This window comes from Podarcis melisellensis (assembly GCF_964234715.1).
Source record: "Podarcis melisellensis genome assembly, chromosome: 2".
NCBI lineage: Eukaryota > Metazoa > Chordata > Lepidosauria > Squamata > Lacertidae > Podarcis > Podarcis melisellensis.
The window spans coordinates 41520626-41540197 of NC_138529.1; the positions used below are offsets into that span (position 1 = coordinate 41520626).

The window sequence follows — 19572 nt, forward strand, 5'->3', positions numbered from 1 at the left end:
GGATTGCTACAGAAATGCAACAAGGAAATGGAGGGAAGACCTCCATTTTTACTGGGAGGCTCTTGAAGCTGTAGAAAGAAGCATGGAGCAAGATAGGGAGGAACTACCCCAAGGCAACACCTACAGAATCAGGTTGGATTGCTATTTATTCACTTCTGGGCTGAAGATGGCTTTGCTGCCGTGTTACTGCAGGGCACTTGTTACTGTCTGCATAAGCCACCACAATAACATGCAATTGTATAACAAGATTCCTGCACAAATTACTGGGATAAAGTCTGCAAGGTGCTTTGAACATGATGTAGGAGGCAGCTTGTCACCATTCAAATCCTATTAAGTCCTTAAAAAATGAAGAAGCTTGGTCCAAAGTTTTTGACTGACCATGCTTGGACCTGCAAAACTGAGAGCTGGCATATTTCCAGAGAGAGGAATCCCTTTAGACCCAGCAGGGAGGGACGCAAGGTGATTGCTCTGCTCATGCTCTGGAGACTGTTTCTGCAGCAGCAAGTTGCTAGTTGGGTTTGGAAGAATGAGCTATAGTCTCTAAGCATTGATTTACTTATGCAGCCCTCTCCTCAAGATCAGGTCGAAACCCATCGAGGCACTAGCGGCTCCTAAACAAACATTCGTACTAATTCATCACCCCAAATCCACTACCCACCCACATGGCAGCTGCTGTACAGCAATTATCCAAATGGATATTAATTGCAGATGATAATTCCCAAGCAGGGATCAGGACTAAAAGCTCCATACACAGCAGATTGGGCTGGGGGTGTCCAACGCAGATCTACGGCAGGACATCATGTAAACATCTCTTACTAGGCTATTGGGGTCTCGACCCCACTCAACACAACTGGGAGGCAGCTGAAACCAGGCAATAAGCAACGGTTGGTTAGCTTGTATATCAAAAAAAGAGGAAGCCCAGCCCCAAAGATCAAGGAGGAACATGGAATCTCACAGGTATCAACAAATATCTATTCACACATTACAGAAACAGCAGCCCTAGTTTTAACACAGTAAGTGCACACACCGCGAGGTATTACAGCCAATCCTGGCTTGCTGGTGCTGTCGCAAACAGGATAAATATGTCTGAAACATTCATATCTAACATTTTAGTATACATCTTCAAATTCCTGTATACAAATCTGGTTACAGACAATCATTTTTTTCATTGACACTTTGGATTTGATGCATAAACCACCGCTGGTGCATTTGAAGAACTTGTGTTAGCTGCATAAATGTGAAGCTGCCCTCAAATGTCCTCTGGTGTTGGGTGTTTAAACGTCATCTCAGAGAGTCTTTCCACCTGCATCTATGATGCCATGAAATGGATTGGCTGGCACCACACTGGACCTTTTCAGAGGTGCCACTATAACATGGGATGGGGAACTTATTGCCCTCCAGATGTTGCTGTATAACTCCCATCATCCCTGACTATTGGTCATAAGACAAGAGGGCCTCAAACTCCCTACTCTAGTGCTTTAAGAACAAGCAGAAGAAAGTATTGGGCTGGCACACTCGTGTCTCCTCTTCACGCAAGGTTACAATAAGATCAGAAGCATCAGTTTCCTCTTTAAAACTAAGTAGAGCTCATAATAATAATAATAATAATAATAATAATAATAATAATAATTTATTACTTATACCCCACCCATCTGGCAGCACCTCCCTAGCCATTCTGGGAGGCTCCCAACAGAATACAGTATTAAAAACACGATTAACATCAAACATTAAAAACTTCCCTAAACATGTCTGAACTTGGCAAACTCCAATTAATTTAAACCATGGGTGAGGAATCTGTGGTCCAAATATTGTTGGACTACAACTCCCATTATCCCTGACCACTGGCCATGCTAGTTGGGGGCTGATGGGAATCAAGTCAAACAACATCTAGAGGGTCACAGGGTCCTCACACTTAGTTTAAACACTGGTTTGCTCAAACAAGCCAGGATCATTATTTTATGTCCCTGGCTTGTTTGAACAAACCAGAGTTTAAACTAACCAGGGTCCCCCAAGTTCAAATGTAACAGGGAACTCTGGTTAGATTAAAAGTGGAAGTTTCCAATCTCCTCGTGTCGTGGAGACAGGAGGGAGAAGCAAATGTAACACTAAAGTTTTATGTCAAGTCCAAACTGGGCCTCCCTCATCTTACATGAGGAAGTAGGGTGAAAAGAAGAGAGCAGGGCCACATAAACCTGCAACAAGATTTAAGGTTCCTAGCAAGATACAAAAAATTCCTTAAAGGAAAAAAAGGAGCGAGCTGATCCACCATCAAGTGGGATACCATCCTGCCTGCTAATTTCGTTTTGTGCCACTACCAAAGTTTCACAGCTTGAGTCACAGAACAAATTATGTAGACAACTTTAATTTTCACATTTATTTATATACACTGGGATTCTTCAGCAGAGCTAGACAAGTCTCACAATGCAAGTAGTACACAGCACCTCCCATACATTCATCTCCCCTGGTCTTTTAAAAATAGTAGTATCCCCCGTCTTATACTAAGCGTCAGCACAACCAGTAGGCCTGCAACACTGGGCATCCTGGAACATGGTACATAGGATTGGGGGGGTGAATGGTCTTGAATCCATTCAAACTTTTCCTCAAACCAACAACAATCAAAAATAAGTTCTTTCAGTGAGCAATTTACCTTTGCCCTCCCCCCCCCCAAAAAAGAAGAAGAAGAAGAATGAGAACCAAGCTGGAGTCTAGACAAGGACATGTGTGTAGACATCAAAGCAGCTCATTTTCTAGAAATCCCCCTTGAGGGAGTAAACAACTGCACTGATGCTTATCCATCAGATATACAGTTTACACTTCCCCTCCTTTTGGGGAAGGCTGGGCAGTGGTTGGGGGGAACAGGGGAACAGAAAATAAAGTGCAACCAGAAACCTCATCACAGTGTTAAATAAAGGATTCACGTAACAGGTGGCTGGACCCTTGTCTTCAGCTTGGACACTAGACCAGGTCCTCCAATGTCATGCTCGTTCATGATAGCTGGCTGAAGGAGGGGCAGGTCTTAAAAGGACAGAAGCAAAGACAGGTATGTGCGTGAAAAGGCATCTCTTTGAGAATAAAGGTTTATCTGGGCAGATAAACAGAACTGCTGTCAGACAGTCTCTTAGGGGCGTGGGATGTTCTTAGGACTTCAGTGGAGCTTGCTCAGTCAGATTGCGCACTTCTTCCAGGAACTGCTTGGGAGTCAGGATGTGGGATGAGCCTGTGTAGCAGAGAAGAAAAGTTGGCAGGGCAACCTTAGGGGAGTCCATCACAGATCACGTGTGTGATATGATTCTGCAGATCACACTGAGCAAACAGGCCCACATGTTAAGAAGCTGCTGTGCTCTGTCAGCAACTAGCTCATCATTACTTGCTAGCTCCCATATGACGGACTTCTGGACAGGAATGCTGCCGCTGCTCCTCTATATCTCAATCTACAACTGGTTTCTCCAGCCATGGTTTGAAGAAGAATGTAGCAAACAACCTTTCCAGGTCCAGGCCAACACAGTCGGGAGAAGATTTTACCCAAAGAGCTTCAGGATACATGAGTGATGCTCAACAAATCCATGTAGTGAAAGTTGGCAATATACAGGTTGGCATCAAAAAGCTGCTGCCAGAAGCAGCCACACCTGCCAGGGCAACCCCTCTCCCCTCTCTAGCGAAGAACTTTATCTTAAGCCAGAAATAATTCATTTGTAGAAGCATTACATCTCCCCATTGCATTAATAATGATAATCATAATGATGATGTTTATACAGTATGTATACTACTTTTAACCCCGAAGCCCCCATTGCTAGAAGAGCGCGTTGTCAAGTACCAGAAAACCCATCTGAATTTGCTTTCTGGTCTGTGTGTTCCAATATATGTTGCAAGGAACACCAGGAAAATTCCTGAATCATTTACTTGCCTATGGATGGTTTCCAGCCTAAAGAGTGACCTGTGCCCTGGACACGCCCCTCACCAGCACACTTACCAATTAGCACCTCCCACTTTCCATCTGTGGCATCAGTGACTTCATAGGCACAGCGCATTTCCGACATGGTAACTCCCCCCAGTACAAACAGGATGAGGCGGGGTCCTGTCCGGTACTCGGTGGCTGTCTTGGTCTTGTGCCAATGACCAAAGCGAGCACTGAGGGGAAAAAGATGTTATGTGGGCATAGGGCACCAGCTGCAAGAAGACTGTCAAGTTAAGTACATGCCAGTTAGCAAAGCAGAGTTTTTGTCTCTGTGCTGGGCCTGCTGCTCCCGGAAAGGATGGATCCTGAACAGTCTCAGCCCAGGGAACAAGCAACATATTGCTATGTGAGTTAGAGTTAAGAATGAGAAAAGGAAATCTAAAAAAGGGCTTCTACAAAAAATAAAACAAAATGAATCAAACACAGTAGGACAGGGAAACATAACACACAAGGAGTTTTATTTGGAGAAAAGCAGCACTAGAAGCTTCAGATGCAGTTCTCTTGTTCTTTCATGGTGTATTAGGTCGTGTATCATACTTGGGCATCATAGAACTACGAGGTTTGATGTGACTCACTCCAGCGCTATGAGGTTTGACACCACAAAATAGTGCCTGTTCGATCTCTTTCATCTTGCAACCACCACCCAATCCTGCTGCACAAACACTCGTGTATAGGGATTATCCCTCTCTCTTACTCCTCCCCGCAGCCCCTCCAAACAAATTTAGGCACCATCACCCCCTTCTTTGCCTTTGCCTGGAGAAGAATAATCCCTACTGCATACTCTGCAGCTGTAGAATTCTCATGTTGTGCCTTATACAGGAAGAGATCTTGTCCACCAATAAGCCTCAGGAAGATAAACATACACACACTTTTTAAAAGGCTTTTCCTTGGTTCATTTCTCACTTGGTTTAAGATTTATTTATGGCCTTTTGTTCCCATATAAAGGGGGGGGGGACTTGAAATAAACTTTTGGAATGTAGATGCAAGCCCTGGAACCGTGTGTTTGTGGAGACCTGGGAAGTGGGTGGGATAGAGAAAGGAGGCATCACAAAATACTTCCACTTTTCCTCACCTCACAGCAGCTTGTGAAGAGGGGCCCGGGGCTGGGCAAGACACATAAGGCCACAACTTCTTGTCCAGCTTGTCCTCGATGACATCCTGTGAAAACATGAACAAAGAAGAAAAGATCTTTCTTTCTTCTCGTTCTGCTGGAAATAAGAAGCTGCAGGGCTCATTCCACTGTTCAACTTGACTATTTATTTGGGGTGGGGGTTGGCTTGTTAACAGGCCAAAGAATAAAGGTGAATTATTCAGCACCCCTGAGGAAAACAACAAGGGTTGATTTCCATCAGGCAGTTACCAGAACGTTGGTCAACATTACAGAAGATGTGGCATAACACCACAGAAAGTGGCACAGGGCAGATAACATAAGGCATGCTGAACTATCACCACTTATTTGCCCAACTCATTTGCTACTCCAAAATCCCTCTGTGGCAGAAATACTATCAGAATCCTTTCCCCCATCCCTCTAAGCATTACTCACAACCAAACCACTCCAGCAGCTCAGAGGCACATGGGCCTGGGCTATACAACAACCCGGGAATGCTTCATAATGAGGACTTTCAGATTAATCCTTTGTTGACTTTTTATGGTGGGAGCTTAATGTTTTGTGCAGCCCAGCTCACAGAGCTACGTGGAGTTGGCTGGGGTGAGAGCAGGCGAAAGGCTCCTTTGATTGGATTTAACTATCAGATTGAAGCTGGATCAATGGGCAGTAGCAAGATGAATCGTCAGGGTAATAGCAACCTTGTCAGCCAAGGGCAGCCTGGCCCAAGCAAAGGAATGCAAGCCACGCCCACCCGCACCCCATGGCCTGCATGATTCAGAGTGACCGCAGCAAAAGTTGGTCACAGGACAAACACATACAGGAGCCCCCAAAACAAGACAAAATCTTAGGCTGGACACATTCTCAGACCAGAAGTGGGGAAGGAATGGGAGACGGCAAGGACCTAGCACACTGTAAACGTGTTACTCATGGTAGTCACAAGGAAGGGCAAAACAGGTCCAGGTGACTAATATGGAGAGACTGCACCATAGGCCCTGCCTTAGAATGCTTTCAGTTTGTAATACTCTTTTGTGGGGGGAATCAAGTGAACCCCACCAAATGGGCAGCTCTTTTGATGCTCTAGAGGGACCAAACAGGATATGCAAGCCATCTGCATAATTGGCTCCCAGTCTGAGGAGACAGAAGGGGAAAAGAAAGGAACAGATACCTGCCTTTCCCAGGGTACACTCCATGTTCCTGGATGTGCACTGTAGTGCCCAACTGGGAGCATGAAACTGTTTGAAATGTTGAAGGGTATCCATGCTGGGCTGGGCTTGATTTTTTGCCCTGTGTTCTACATCTTGATAGCCTCACCTCCGAAGGGGCCTCTCTTATACAACTGCTCTGCCTCCAAAGGGAGATGCTCTCTGCAGTGAAGTCCCCCAGGACTTCTGAGGCAGGTGGCATAAAGAAACCCTCTTCTTTCCTGTAGCATTTGCGACCTTCCCCACCCTGACCCTTGTCTGTGTACCTCCATGACATCCTTAAGAAAAGGAATCCACCGGGAGAGCTGGTAGGTAGGCTCCAGTCGCACTTTCCTTATAGGTTTCATGTGTGCACCAATGTCCTGTGAGGTGAGGAATCAGTGAAACAAAATAAATTAAAGTTGAAAGTCAGCTGCACTGGAGGAGGGGAGTGGAAAGAGATTCAGGAATGAGCAACTGCTTACCAAACAGGCTCCAGCTGGTTTGGCCAAAGAGACAGGCAAAGAGGCAAAAGAGAAAAACAACAAAGCAGAATGAGATAGATGGACAGACAGACAGACAGACAGACAGATGGAAGGGCTTCCCTCCCTCAGGAGAGCCGCCTTATCAGGAAACCCAGAAGTTACTTCCTGAAAGACCAAGAATTGCCTTGACTCTCAAAGAACACCGGCAACAGCAGAAGCACAACCTGACCCAGCCATAACAGCTTAGGCCAGCCTTCAACTGGTGCTTTCCAGATGTTGCCGACTACCACTCCCATCATCCAGATGGGCTGGCACCGATGGAATCTGGAGTCCAGCAACTTCTAGAAGGCACCACATTGGCAAGCCCTCCTGTAAGGGCACCAGGTTGGGGGAAGCTGGTCCAGCCGCAAGCCACCTGCACAGAGATTGCAACAAAGAATGGGACTGAGATACCTCTGGCATGATGGCGGCCCCCAGGCAGTGCATGTTGTAGAGGATGTCCCTGTCCTGCTGTATGTTGGCATGCTGGATGAGCTTGGTGAGGTTCTCCTCGTTGATGCCTATGCAGAGAGAATGTGGCTCAGAAAAACAGAACTCCAGGATGCTAGACGTGGCCCTCAGGGTCACGCCAGCACCTGCCCCAAGCAGCTGTACATAAGATATATGTACCCACCCACTTGTGCTGCTGGATGCTGAGAAAGAGCCCCAACAATAGTTCCATGAACCCATGCTTCAGTTTTTCTCAAGGCAACAGTGGCAAAACTCAAACCATGTATTGGGAGGAAAGCCCTAGGTCTCTGCGGACGACGCAAGGGAGGAGAAGAAGTGGATAAGGGAGTACCGTTCTGGAGGAGGATGCAGAGCAGGATGATGCGGATCTTATCCAATGCGGCCACGTTGGTGTCCAGGACAATCGGCACAATGGTCTTCATAGGGTTTTTGATTTTCTCTCCATCAACGTCTGTACCTGTGGCTAAGTCCTGGAGACAGGGAAGATATCCATCAATCCCCTTCTGCTTGGCTGCTCTCATGGAGCCACCTCCCAAGATCACAGGACAACATTACTCAAGAAAGCAAGGGGAGATTGTCCATTGCTCTATGCGTCTGTCCATGGCCTGAGCTCTGAGTGAGCGAAGTTGGAGGGGAGGTAAGGCTATCCAGCCCCTCCTACATTGCTCCAAACTCTTTAACATGCTCACCTGCTCCACGCCGCACAACCTCTCCACTGTGCCCTTGAAGGAATTCATGCAGTCCTCTGCCAGGTGCAGATGTGTGGAATACTGCAGGGTGAAGGAGGTGGGGAATGGGGGGGAGGGGTAGGACAATGATTACTTCCTCAGCCAACCAGTCTTTGACCATCCCTTCTACTTGCCTCACAGTGAAACCTCAATGGGCAAGCAGCAATCTCTGGGGCCTCCTTTACTAGATGGGATGCAACAGAGCACCTCTTATGTAAGCAAAGGCTTCTAGCTTTTAGGTTCTATTTAGTTTCATGTTTGTTTTAATGTTTGCATTATACTGTAAGTCACTTTGAGTCCACTTTTTGTTTTAAAAAGTGACCAGTAAGAACAATAAACAAACCAATAAATATAAAAACACTGCTCTTCTAAAAGAACAAGCAGCATATCTGTAAGTCCCAAGGTGCTGATTTTGAACTCTGAAGCCTCAAGCAAGCATCTTAGGTATTCTTAAGGACTGTCGCCTTCCATGTGAGGCTGCCATGCTTTGGTCTTTTGGGGAGGCCCTGCTCCATGTTGGCCCTGCTCTCTCCTAGCCTTCCAAAGCCAGGTAGAAGCAATTAAAAACAATTTGGAAATGTACTGAAATACTTCTGGTATTTTAATTCCTGCTAACTGATGCTGAATGGTTTCTGGTGGTTTTTTTTATGTTTGTTACTTCCATGAGAGGCAGGAGCTCTGAGAGTGGAAAGGTGGTGGTGGTGGTGAGAATAGACTATTCAAAGCAAAATGACAGTCCTGGTGCCTTGCATCTGTTACCTTATGCAGTTCTTTCTGGTACTGGGGCATCTTCTTCAGGATCTGAGACAGGTCTTTAATGTTGGCCTAGAAAGGGAAATGGAGAGACCAGCAATGCCAAGATCAGATGGCACCAGAGATATGGACCAAAAACAACTTTCCCTACACTAAGAAAATCTGCAGGCTGGGGGATCCCAACTCATTCAACTCTTACCAAACCCCACGTACTCTGGAGCTTCCAGCCAGCAACACTTGAGATCTCCATGAAAGTGAACATGGAAACTTCAAGTGGTGGGGAGTTTCAGCTAAGCATCTCCAGCCTTGGTAAGCTGCTGGATGGGACACTGCCAGGAAGCCTCTCTGAACTCCCCAGGGGAAGAACGGCTAGAAGAGTAACACATAGGCATCAGCCTAGCAGCCTCACCTTGTCTGTGGTGAGTCTCTTGCTCTCACAGAAGGTCCGCAGGAGCTCAGTCACTTTCCTGTGGAAGAAAGTCACATTCATGGCCTGCTCTGGAATGGGCTCTCTGAAGAGCTACAGCCGAACAGAGGGCAAGCAGAAGGGCCATAGCTCAGGGGTAGGGCATCTGCTTCACATGCAGAAGGTCCCAAGGTCAACCCCCAACATGACAGGACTGGGGCAGACCGCCACGTGAAACCCTGGGGAGCTGCTGCCAATCAGTGTAGACAACAGAGCTAGAGGGACCCAATGATCTGATTCAGTATAAGGCAGCTACCTTTGTTCCTAACAACTCGCAGAGATCTGACTCTCAGCCTCTGCAATAAACAGCAGTGCTCCATGCAGGCTGCAAAAGTCAGAGCTCCCCACAGCAGAAGGGATGTTAATATCAGGGTCAGCAGCAGTGCCAGTGTAGGAAGACTGTATTTGCTATTACCACCTGATTCAGTCTGGCTGTAGACATAAGTTGTAACCCAAGTGGACCTGGGAGGTGAGGCAACAGCTATCAAAATAATTGATTCAGACACATCTGGGATGGGTTACTTCCAGCAACCAGGAAGCAGAGCGCGTATGTGTGTCTGTGCGCAAACACAAACAAGTTCTCACTTGGAGACGTCGGCAATGTGCATATGGCGTAGATCCACCCACAGGTCATCGTCCTCATCCAGCAGTACCACTTTTTCTCGTGAGTCGCTGATGCCTGTGGATTCATACCTGGCAGGGTTGAGGAAAGGCAAGAGGGGGAAAAGGCTTTGGTAAGACACACATGGCTGCTACCTGAGCAAAGAGGCATTCTCCCCCTCCAGGGATTTCTACCTTTGTGTTCTTGCCACCACCACCGGACCTCACCTATATGTATCGTTCTCAATGGTGAGCAGGTCATAGGCCATGGCCTGCAAGGTGAGCTCATGGAGAAGCGGAGATACAAGGTCACAGCTGCGGTCTACAATCAAAAGCTGAGAGCGAGATTTGTCAGGACCCTGAGAAGAGTGGAAGAGGGAAGGGGAGGAAAGAGATTAGCTGCCATTTGAGGCCAGCACCAAGCAGCCCAGAAGGAAAGGCTGTGTGTTCCAGTTCCCTGGGCCTTGCGCCTCCTCCCTCCACCCCACCCCCCATAAACCTGCCTGCTGCACTAGCTACCAGTTGCGTGCAACCTCTCCAGCAAGCTCAGGGCAGAGGGCATGGGCAGAGATGCAATTATTAAAATGTACCAAATCCCTTCCCAATTGGCAGTGCACAATCCCATTAGTGCAGAGATGACTCAAAACATGTCAGGCTGTGCACGCTGTAAAGGAAAGAAGCCGTCACTGTGAGCCACAGACCTACCTGTTATCTGGGGTAGAAATTCTGCCTCTGGTGCTCTTTTACAAAAGTTATTTAGGGTTTGCTTGGACAACAGGGACTGCCTATAAATCCTTTCACAGATATCTACTAGAAGTCAGCTTGGATGAGGCCAAATTTGCAAGTTAAAAAAGGAGACACTGCATTCCAAAACATTTAGGCTGCCTTGACGACAGGAAAAAATATCTCTATGAATGCAGCGGCAACAGCAGCTTGGGGGCTAAAAACAAACTATCCAAAATTGCAGCCCAAGCCAGGCTTTCAAATCCCAGCACTAAGTCTCATTTCCCAGCAATGTTCAAGCCTAGTCAGAATGAGCACAGGAATGTGCCTTTACACATTTGTGCAGTACATTCCTATGCCAGGAGGTGGCCACACAAACACACAGCAGTGTCCTATAGATGCTCTTTTCAGATGAATCAAGAAACACTGCAAACAAGGAAGATAACACAGAGCAAGGGTAGCCCACGTTGTGCTCCCCAGGTGTTGTTGGACTGTAGGTCCCAACAACGCTGCCCACTGGCTGGACCTGATAAGAGTTGGCAGTCCAATAACACCTGAAAGGCACCCCCTGGGTTAAAGGCACTTGCAGTACCTTTGCTGTGGTCACACCTCCTTCAGAAGCCACTGTCAAGGCTACCCTCAGTCTTCCCAAAACGGTAGAACTATTGCTGATCGTGGGCAGTACCTCTTGTTCCCTGCCCAGTGAGATAATTATTGTTTGAGGGCAAAGCTGCTTCAAAGCAAATTGTTCCCTGCAACTAGCACTGCAGTAGCACATCCTTTGGGCTGGAGGTGGTGGCTCCATCAATGTCATGGGAACATAATGGATAATTCCTGTGACATCAGCTGGAAGTGAGCCAAAAGTCCCTTTCCCTCTTATGCACACAATTTTGAAATCCCCAGAACATGAAGAAGTTAGCCCTAATTCCTGCTAACATAACATTTCCTGACATACTTGTGGAAAACAACTATTTCCAGCAAGCAAGACCAGTCCTGGTCTGCCCCCTTTCTTTATAAATGGGAATTCGAATATCATTGCAAGAGAGCCAACATGGTGTTCTGGTCTCTAATTCCCATCAGCCTCAGCCAGCACAGCCCAACCACCAGGGATGATGGGAATTTTAGTCCAACATCATCTAGAGCAGGGTTTCCCAAACTTGGGTCTCTAGCTGTTTTTGGACTACAACTCCATCCCTAGCTACATCCCTAGCTAGCAGGACCAGTGGTCAGGGATGATGGGAATTGTAGTCCAAAAACAGCTGGAGACCCAAGTTTGGGAAACCCTGATCTAGAGGGCACCCTGGCCTAGAACTACTGCAGCAACACCAGAAAGAAATGGGACTCAAAGCCAGAGGGAAATGCCCTGTCTGGAAGTCATCTTGCACAGGACATCTTAGCCTTCGAACAGTGAGGTTCCATAAAATGGAACATTTCAGTGCCAAACTAAATGATGAGGGAGGGAAACATGTGAACCATCTCTCTAGGTATTTTGCTTCGTTCACCTTTTTTTGAAATGAAATACGGCAGCAGGAGGCCTGATCAGAGCAGCACTTTGTGTATACACCTGTGCAACTGTGTGTGCTTTAACCCTTTCCCTGTAGACCATTTTTTTGGATTGTCATACACATGCCTCCTTAGTGGTTTTTCACTCATGAGAAAAAAGAAGGTTGTGGAGAACAGTGTAGAAAGACGGCCTGTGGGGAAGGGGCTAAAACGCCCATGCACTTGTACACACACAGCCCCTATTGCGATAAAATTCACAGCCCCCCCTGCTGTGTTTTAGTTTTAATAACAAACGGAAATAAAATGATGGGGAACTTTTTGCCCATCTACTTTGGTTCTTAGTACATGTTTAAACTCTCACAGGCAGCCTTTGCAAAGAGCACATCTTGTGGGTGTTTGGCAAGACACCCGGCATCCAGTTAAATGGAACATGCTAGCCATCAAGGGCAGGGCTTGGAGGAGAGGAAGGCAGTAAAGTGGTCAGGCTTCACATCCAATTGTCCACCCATGAATTAGTCACAAAGCTGAAAGCCAGCCATCAGCCACCCTGCCCCAGGTTGTTTTTCATCTCTGCATGGAGGAAGGTCACTTCTGCATTCTCCAGCACTTCAAGGGAGTTTCCCCAGATCTCTCCTCAAGTCATCATACTCATGCTCTTCTAGTGAAATGCTGCAGGGTTTTCTGAAATTGTATCAGAGCAGCTGACCTCCCACAGCCTCAGCCTCTTGCTCTAGCTCCACAGGCTGTGGCAAAAACGCTGGGATCACTCACCTCTCCCATAGTGGGGTTGTCCGCTTTAAAGGCATTCAGTTTTGCCAACACTGCATGGGCCAACAGGCAGCATTCTTCAGAGCCGCTACAACAAAACATCAAGAGGGTAAGGCTATTGAGGAGCACTGCTTCCTGCACTGGATATGGCAACAAGGCGAGGTCTTGAGCCAGTTATTTCATCAACAGATAAGCACCTGGTTCTCACCCCCTCTTTCTGTTGTAGAACAGACACCTGGCAGTGAACCCTCATCCGGAGCAGGTGGCCAAGGATTCTTTACCATTCCAACAATAAGTAGCAGGACACTTCCTCACGCCATAACGCAGCTTTCCCCAACCTGGTGCTCTTCTGATGTTTTGGAGTACTGTGCTGATGGGAGTGTACTCCAAAACCTCAGGAGAATAGGATGCCAGGAAAAGCTGGTGTAATGAATAGTTGGGTTATCTCTCACTGTAACTCCTAATATAAGACCCCCCACCAACTTCTCTGCAAAGCATTATGGCCTGCTATGCTTCTGTCCACATCCTCCTGGTATTGCAAGTTCCCCATCCCCTCCCTCCCACTCCTCAGTATGCAGTGGTACTGACTTCCTGTAGCGAATCGAAGGATACTCCTTGAGGGTATCGCATAACGTGGCAATTTGCTCTGCCATCCTTTCTAAGTGATTGTTCTTATCCTCCCTGCAGTAAGGGCTAAAGAGATGGTGAAAGCTCTGCGGGCTGTCCAGGGTGTACACCTAGAAAGAGAAAAAATGGGAGAAAGGGAATAATACACTAGTGGTCTGTTAGGAAGCCACCGGGAACCTACACCGGGCTCCAGCAATGGTCTTTCACAACAATCTGCCAGAAAAATCACAGAAGTCACCATTTCCCAATAAATATTTTTCTGAAAACAGCCTCTCCCTGGATTACTGTGTTTGAAAACATCACCTCCTACACTGTATGTCAACAGGTGCAAACATGACAGGGCAACCTGTATCTTAAAATCCATCTCATCATAATCTCATAATCCAGGACATCACACGATCATCACTGGGGCAAGAGCTAATGGTTATTTGTGAACTCTGAACGTGCAACACTTTAAGGTCATTAAAAGCTGCTGGGTTCTTGGTTCTCTGAAGTGCTGTAATAGGTCCTGGACCTATACAGGCCTCCAATTGGCATCCTTCCCTCAAGCTCTTTGGGGCTCTCATTCATCACCTTGTACAGGGACTATCTAGCACAAGACAGACTCATCTGGCAACTTGCTTGAGGTGATGAGAGCATATTAAGCTCTATAAGCAGATGCAAGATGATTTGATGAAAGCCGAGGAGTAATTGCTAAACCTCAGTTCCCCTTTCTTTGTAAACTTTTAACTTCTAGTTAACCTTTTAATAAAATAGCTATAGTTTAAAAAAATATAGAAAAGTTTATACGAGTTGCCTGTTAACCCACCCATCCACTCAAATCTAGTCCTGCACCCCAATACTGAGAATAAACTATGAGAAGCAGCAGAAGGGAACATCAGCATTATTAGGCAAGATGCTGTTCTCAATAGTTTGGCAGAATAATTGAAATATAAATTCTCTTGCTAGTCTCTACTAGCTGAAATAGTTGCTTAAGTGACAGTCTGATACTTCTTCTGCAATTACTTAGCAGCTAAGCTTCCATTATCGGAGCAGGCACAAGCATGCATCCAGCCACATGGAGGAATCAAAGCTACAAGCGGTCCTCAACTTTAAGCAGATATGGCTTCTTCCATCCTTCCCCAACCTGGTGCCCTCCACATGTGGTTGGAATCCAACTCCCTTCAGTCCCCGCTAGCATGGGCAATGGTCAGGGATGATGGGAACTATAGTCCAAGGACAACTGCAGCACACCAGGTTTGGTAAGTCTGATTTACCCAGCTGGATTGTTCCTTCCCAGCTACCAAGATGTGGCCAAAGTATAAACTCCTGAGGGAGGTCTGTGGGATATACATCACACACCTCGAGAAATCTCAACTGCAAGGCTGCCACCTCAAATTTTGTACAGCCACTGCAGAAAGCTCCCACACAAGAATTCCTGCACGTGGTGCCACGTGTTCTTAACAATGGCAACATCCCTCATGCAAAACGTTACAATGACAGAGCCGCTGTCCCTCCATTTGCAAGCAATTCTAGTCCACCCTCTGCTCATCCGTCTCCTCACCTGTGATTCATAGGGAAGGAAAGCAACATTTATTTCCTTCAGTGTTTTGATGGCTTTGGTGATTCGCGACTTGCTGAGCTCATTGAAGAGGTTCTCGGGGCAGGCTGAAAGTCAAGGAGGAGGCAGGAATTATGCTGATCTTCCCCATTCCCCTCACCAAACTAACTGCACAGCAAGTTTCCTTAGGTAATAGCCCCTCACCCCACTCCGACGGCTACCAAGGTGGGAAAACAAAAGGTTGCAGTGTGACATGTGGGCCCAGAACTGGAGGCCACCCTGAGCAGTGCTGGTCAGCGTCTTCCTTTACTTCTCCCCAATGATGACAAGAAAACTCATGGGAAGTTCCAAGAAGCTCACAAATAGGGCACTGAGAAGGACAGAGACTTCTCCTCTTCAAGCAGAAGCATCAACTACTCTCCAAGCCATGTGACATGGGAGGCTCAGGGACATACTTTTGGAGTTTTCTAAAATGCACATGCTCACTGGGGCCAAGACACATTGAACCCTGTTGATAATATGTCAAGTAACAGTATGTGCTTCGGAGCACAGTCCAAAACCGACAGGTACAAGTGGAATTTGTGGCAGGAAGGCCTTCAGGTAGGCCAGGAATGCCCTCGATGACTGGAAATGCCACGGGACCGAAGCCAAATCTCTCAGTAGGATTATGGAGTGTTCCTCTATCCCACCATCTGCTCATCTCTCTCCCTTCCCAGAACAAGCCTTGACCTGCCTTCCTGTTGGATTAGGAGCAGGCCCTGAACTTACTGTCAGTGAAGAAGACGTGGGCAGCCTTATAGGTGAAGGTAGGAGTGGATTTGAAGTCGTTTATCAGAGCATGCACAGACTGCAGAAGGAAAATGGATTGTTAGCAACAGCTATATCTGCATTTGAGCTTCCACCGCTAGATTCCCTCACCTTGGTTTCACAAAGAGGGATACTCCAGCCATACCAGGAATACTTAAATTGGAGAGATTTATGGGAAGAGCAGATTTCCTGGCCTATGGGGATAATAGGGCTTCAGGAAACAGCAGCAGGCAGCCAATGACACCTGCCCCACTTGCCCACAGTTCTTCCCACCAACTTTCTCCCTTCCTAAGGGCCTCTATCAAGTGGCATCTGGAGGATCTCACCAATTCAGTGTCTGCCCAAGTATGCGGAGATTAAGGACCTACCGTCTCAATGGGGCTGATCAAGTAGATTGCTTCCAGGCTGGGGAGGGGCTCTCTGCGCTTGTTAATGTCTTCAATAACTGGAGAGAGGAAATGTATTTGAGATGTCTGAATTTTGGAAGGGAAAGAAAGAAAGAAAGAAAGAAAGAAAGAAAGAAAGAAAGAAAGAAAGGGAGGGAGGGAGGGAGGGAGGGAGGGAGGGAGGGAGGGAACGACGACACCAGATTCACTGACTTGACTAAAAGCATGAAGGTGCCTAGAGGGGCAGGTTTCTATTTTGTTCCAGGATTATACTATGCAGCAACTTGCAGATCCACCTTACTTTCAACTGATACACATATAATTCATTGGAATGGAAGGGAGGTGTCAGTGCCAGAGAGAGGATAGGGGCATTTCTCAAAGTAGTATAAGCCTCTGATTAAAACAGGATTAAAACAGAACATACAAGGCTCTTGCTCAAGTACTCACTTGTGATTCCTTCAGCCAAAAGGTCTGACATCTTAAAACAAGATGAGAGAATGCGGGTGCTCGGATGATCCATAACAAGTACCTGCAGGGACAAGGAGGGGAAGAACAATGGGAGTGAACACAAATCTGGTGGTCCACAAGGAAGCCATTTTTAACTGAGAAAAGAGAATTTAAAAAAAATCAAAATAATAATCACACCACTAAAAAGGCAGCATGGCAGAATCAACAAGTTCATGCTTGCTCCATCCCATTTCTTCCTGTGCTCTAGAATTATCAACCCACCTATCCTGTCCATTCTAAGCTATTAAGACTCTGCTTTCTTTCTAGAAATGAGCATGGAAAACTTTCAATTCTTACATATTCTGGGATGGAGTTGGGAGTATCTACTGTGGACTACTGGAGATAGATTTTGCTTGTAAAAAGGTCTGCTGGCTAAAGCATTCCAAAGAGGACAATTTAGTGAATTAACCTTACGCAGAATCCCCACCAGCTCTTACATTCAGGATTATGGGAGCATCAGATGGTTTTCTAGGGTAGAGATGGGGAACTAGTAGCTCTCCAAAAGGGGTTGGACTCAAGATCCCATTAATTGCAGCCAGCATGGCTGGGGATGATGGGAGTTGGGGTCCAATAATATATGGAATGCATGGGTTCCCCATCTCTGTTCTAGGTGCTAAAGACCTTTTCACTTGTACCAAAGAAAGCTCTACAAAACATATCAATTCAGGATGTACTGAGTCTCACAAACCAGCTTCCTGATGTTTGTGGTGTGGGGAGGGGGAAACTCCCAGGTCTGCTTTCTAACCCTTACAAGATTTTCAGCTGCTGAAACACATAATCAGACACAGCCAAAAGGGATCTCTTTCTTTCTCTCAGTCATATTTGCAGTCTACAGGGGCAACTGAGAGATCCAATACTTTCCCTTTCTGGAGGAAGAAATTAGAAAAGAATTAGAAGTCAACTCTACAGAAGTCACGACAAGCCCTTGGAGAACCAGTGGAGCAAAGCTTATTCCAATAACCTCTTTGGTCTGTTGACAGCCAGTAATTTCATGGCTGACCTGGTAATGCACCCTCTTATGACAGCAAAAGTTATGGGGAGTTCTAGGAATGGTAATTGCCACAGAAGACACAGTGAACAGTGGCCCAAATAATAACGACACACTTGCTACATTGCAGATTAAGTGTGGACAGCAATGGTCTGACTGAATTAAGCAACTTTGCAGTGCCCAGTAGAAATGCAGGTAATTTTTATTAGTAGGCTGAGAGATCACTGATCTGTAGGCAACATGAACCCTGTAGTCAGACTTTGTGTAGCTCACCCCACACATAAAGTGCTCTGAGCTGCAGCAACCATTTTTACCTTCCATTCTCCTTCCTTCTTCATGCTGCGGATGACATCGTTCAAGATCTCTGAAAGGTGAAGGAAAGCTCTGAATTAGCACTGAGACAACTACTAGATGCAATTAGAATAACTGGCTGACTCCTGGGCTGGAGAGTGATAAGCAATGCCTCTGACCGCCCCAGTGTAGACATCTTCTGTGACATTCAATAAGCAGAGTCTAACTTTACTGCCCACATGCCCTGTGGGGGAGCCCTCTGAGCAGCAGTTTTGAAGGCAGTAGGAGGACTGTACCCCTAACCTGGTGGAGCAGTTAACTTCCAGGTTTCGGAGGTGCAAGGGAAAGATGTGGAGTGAGTAGGAACATAGGCGTCTGCCCTGAATAGTATCAGACCATGGCTCCATCTAGCTATCTACATATACTAGCTGGGAAAAGCTCTCAAGACAGGTCTTTTTCTCAGCTCAACCTGTGGACTGAACCTGGGATCTTTTGCATGCAGAGCATATGCTCTTCCCACAGAGCAACTGCCTTCCTCATTTCAGATGTCTGAGACCAGGGTATTTAAGAAAATGGCCTACTCCCATATGGATATGTCAGGTGAACCAGGGGAATGGGGCGGCATCTACCAGGGGCTGGACCTTTTCAGTGCTGGTGCTTCAAGTATGGTGATTTCCCCCCTTATCAGCTCAGCTTGTGTCATATTTAACATCATTTAGACACCAGGTGCTTTGGAAGAGTTTGCTGCCATTAGAAAATACTGCTTAATTGCTGTTTTATCACTGTTTTAAGTACGCACCGTACTTTGAAAACATTTTATTCAAAAGCTGGGTCTGAAATGTTTTAAGTTGATTGGATGAGTCCCCTAACACGACATTTCCACTTTATGAATGGGACAGAAGTCAGGCGCATCAGTCATCAGGAAATTAAACAGGCGCTTCTCTCTAATTGGAACACACTCTGCATTCTCCCTCATTAAGTGTTCAGTTGGTAACTTAAAAAAAACAACAACTACCAAGAGCCTTGATGCCGAACCAAGAACTGCAGGTATTCGCACTTCTTCAAAAGTTATACTTTGCGGTCATCGGTGGGAGAGAAGCAAGTCTCACTACAGATAGTTTACTGGCAATAAAGATAACAAATCATGAGCCTGACTGCTCTCTACAGAGGACTGGCAGGTGGAGAGCCAACAATGCCCAGAACTGCAATGTCAATACATCTTTGTTGTGCTCCAGCACTGCTCACCAGATATAGGTAGTTTTTTCACTAAGGGCTGATTCATACATTACGGGCACAGTGTGGTGGTTGATTACCTCTGCCTGGAACCTACACTGCTCTGGTGATGTGTGAACAAACAAACCTGGGTGGGTGGAGGTGGATCACAGTCTCCAAGGCCAAATGGAGAGATGGAGGGGACTGGCAGACCTACAGGCCAAAGTTTGTTCTCACTGCTGTAGACCATGGATGGGGAAACTGTGTCCCATCTAGATACTGTTGGACTACTCTAGCTATGCTGGCTGGGGCTGATGCAAGCCGGAGCCCAACTCTGCCTGGAAGGCCACTCATTATCCACCCCTGACCTAGGCAATAGCCAGTCAGACAAAGTGAGGGGCAGACCCACTCTTTTGGTAAAGGGTCACTGCCAG

General features: G+C 46.6%; 1 protein-coding gene across 3 annotated transcripts in view; it reads right to left on the reverse strand.

Annotated features, from left to right (window-relative positions):
* Positions 1-2359: 2359 nt before the first annotated feature.
* STXBP2 (syntaxin binding protein 2) overlaps positions 2360-19572 on the reverse strand; it is a 36657-nt gene continuing 19444 nt past the window's right edge. For all 3 annotated transcript variants that reach the window (XM_081899444.1, XM_081899446.1, XM_081899445.1), the window contains 18 exons: positions 17950-17999; positions 16588-16669; positions 16123-16199; positions 15716-15794; positions 14951-15054; positions 13369-13517; positions 12784-12868; positions 10015-10145; positions 9772-9879; positions 9130-9187; positions 8727-8792; positions 7929-8009; positions 7571-7709; positions 7183-7289; positions 6532-6627; positions 5028-5113; positions 3971-4128; positions 2360-3217 (listed from right to left, as the gene is read on the reverse strand). In XM_081899444.1, the coding sequence (XP_081755570.1) occupies positions 3138-3217; positions 3971-4128; positions 5028-5113; positions 6532-6627; positions 7183-7289; positions 7571-7709; positions 7929-8009; positions 8727-8792; positions 9130-9187; positions 9772-9879; positions 10015-10145; positions 12784-12868; positions 13369-13517; positions 14951-15054; positions 15716-15794; positions 16123-16199; positions 16588-16669; positions 17950-17999 (1736 nt within the window). In that variant the 3' untranslated portion in view covers positions 2360-3137. The remainder of the gene's footprint in view (positions 3218-3970; positions 4129-5027; positions 5114-6531; positions 6628-7182; positions 7290-7570; positions 7710-7928; positions 8010-8726; positions 8793-9129; positions 9188-9771; positions 9880-10014; positions 10146-12783; positions 12869-13368; positions 13518-14950; positions 15055-15715; positions 15795-16122; positions 16200-16587; positions 16670-17949; positions 18000-19572) is intronic.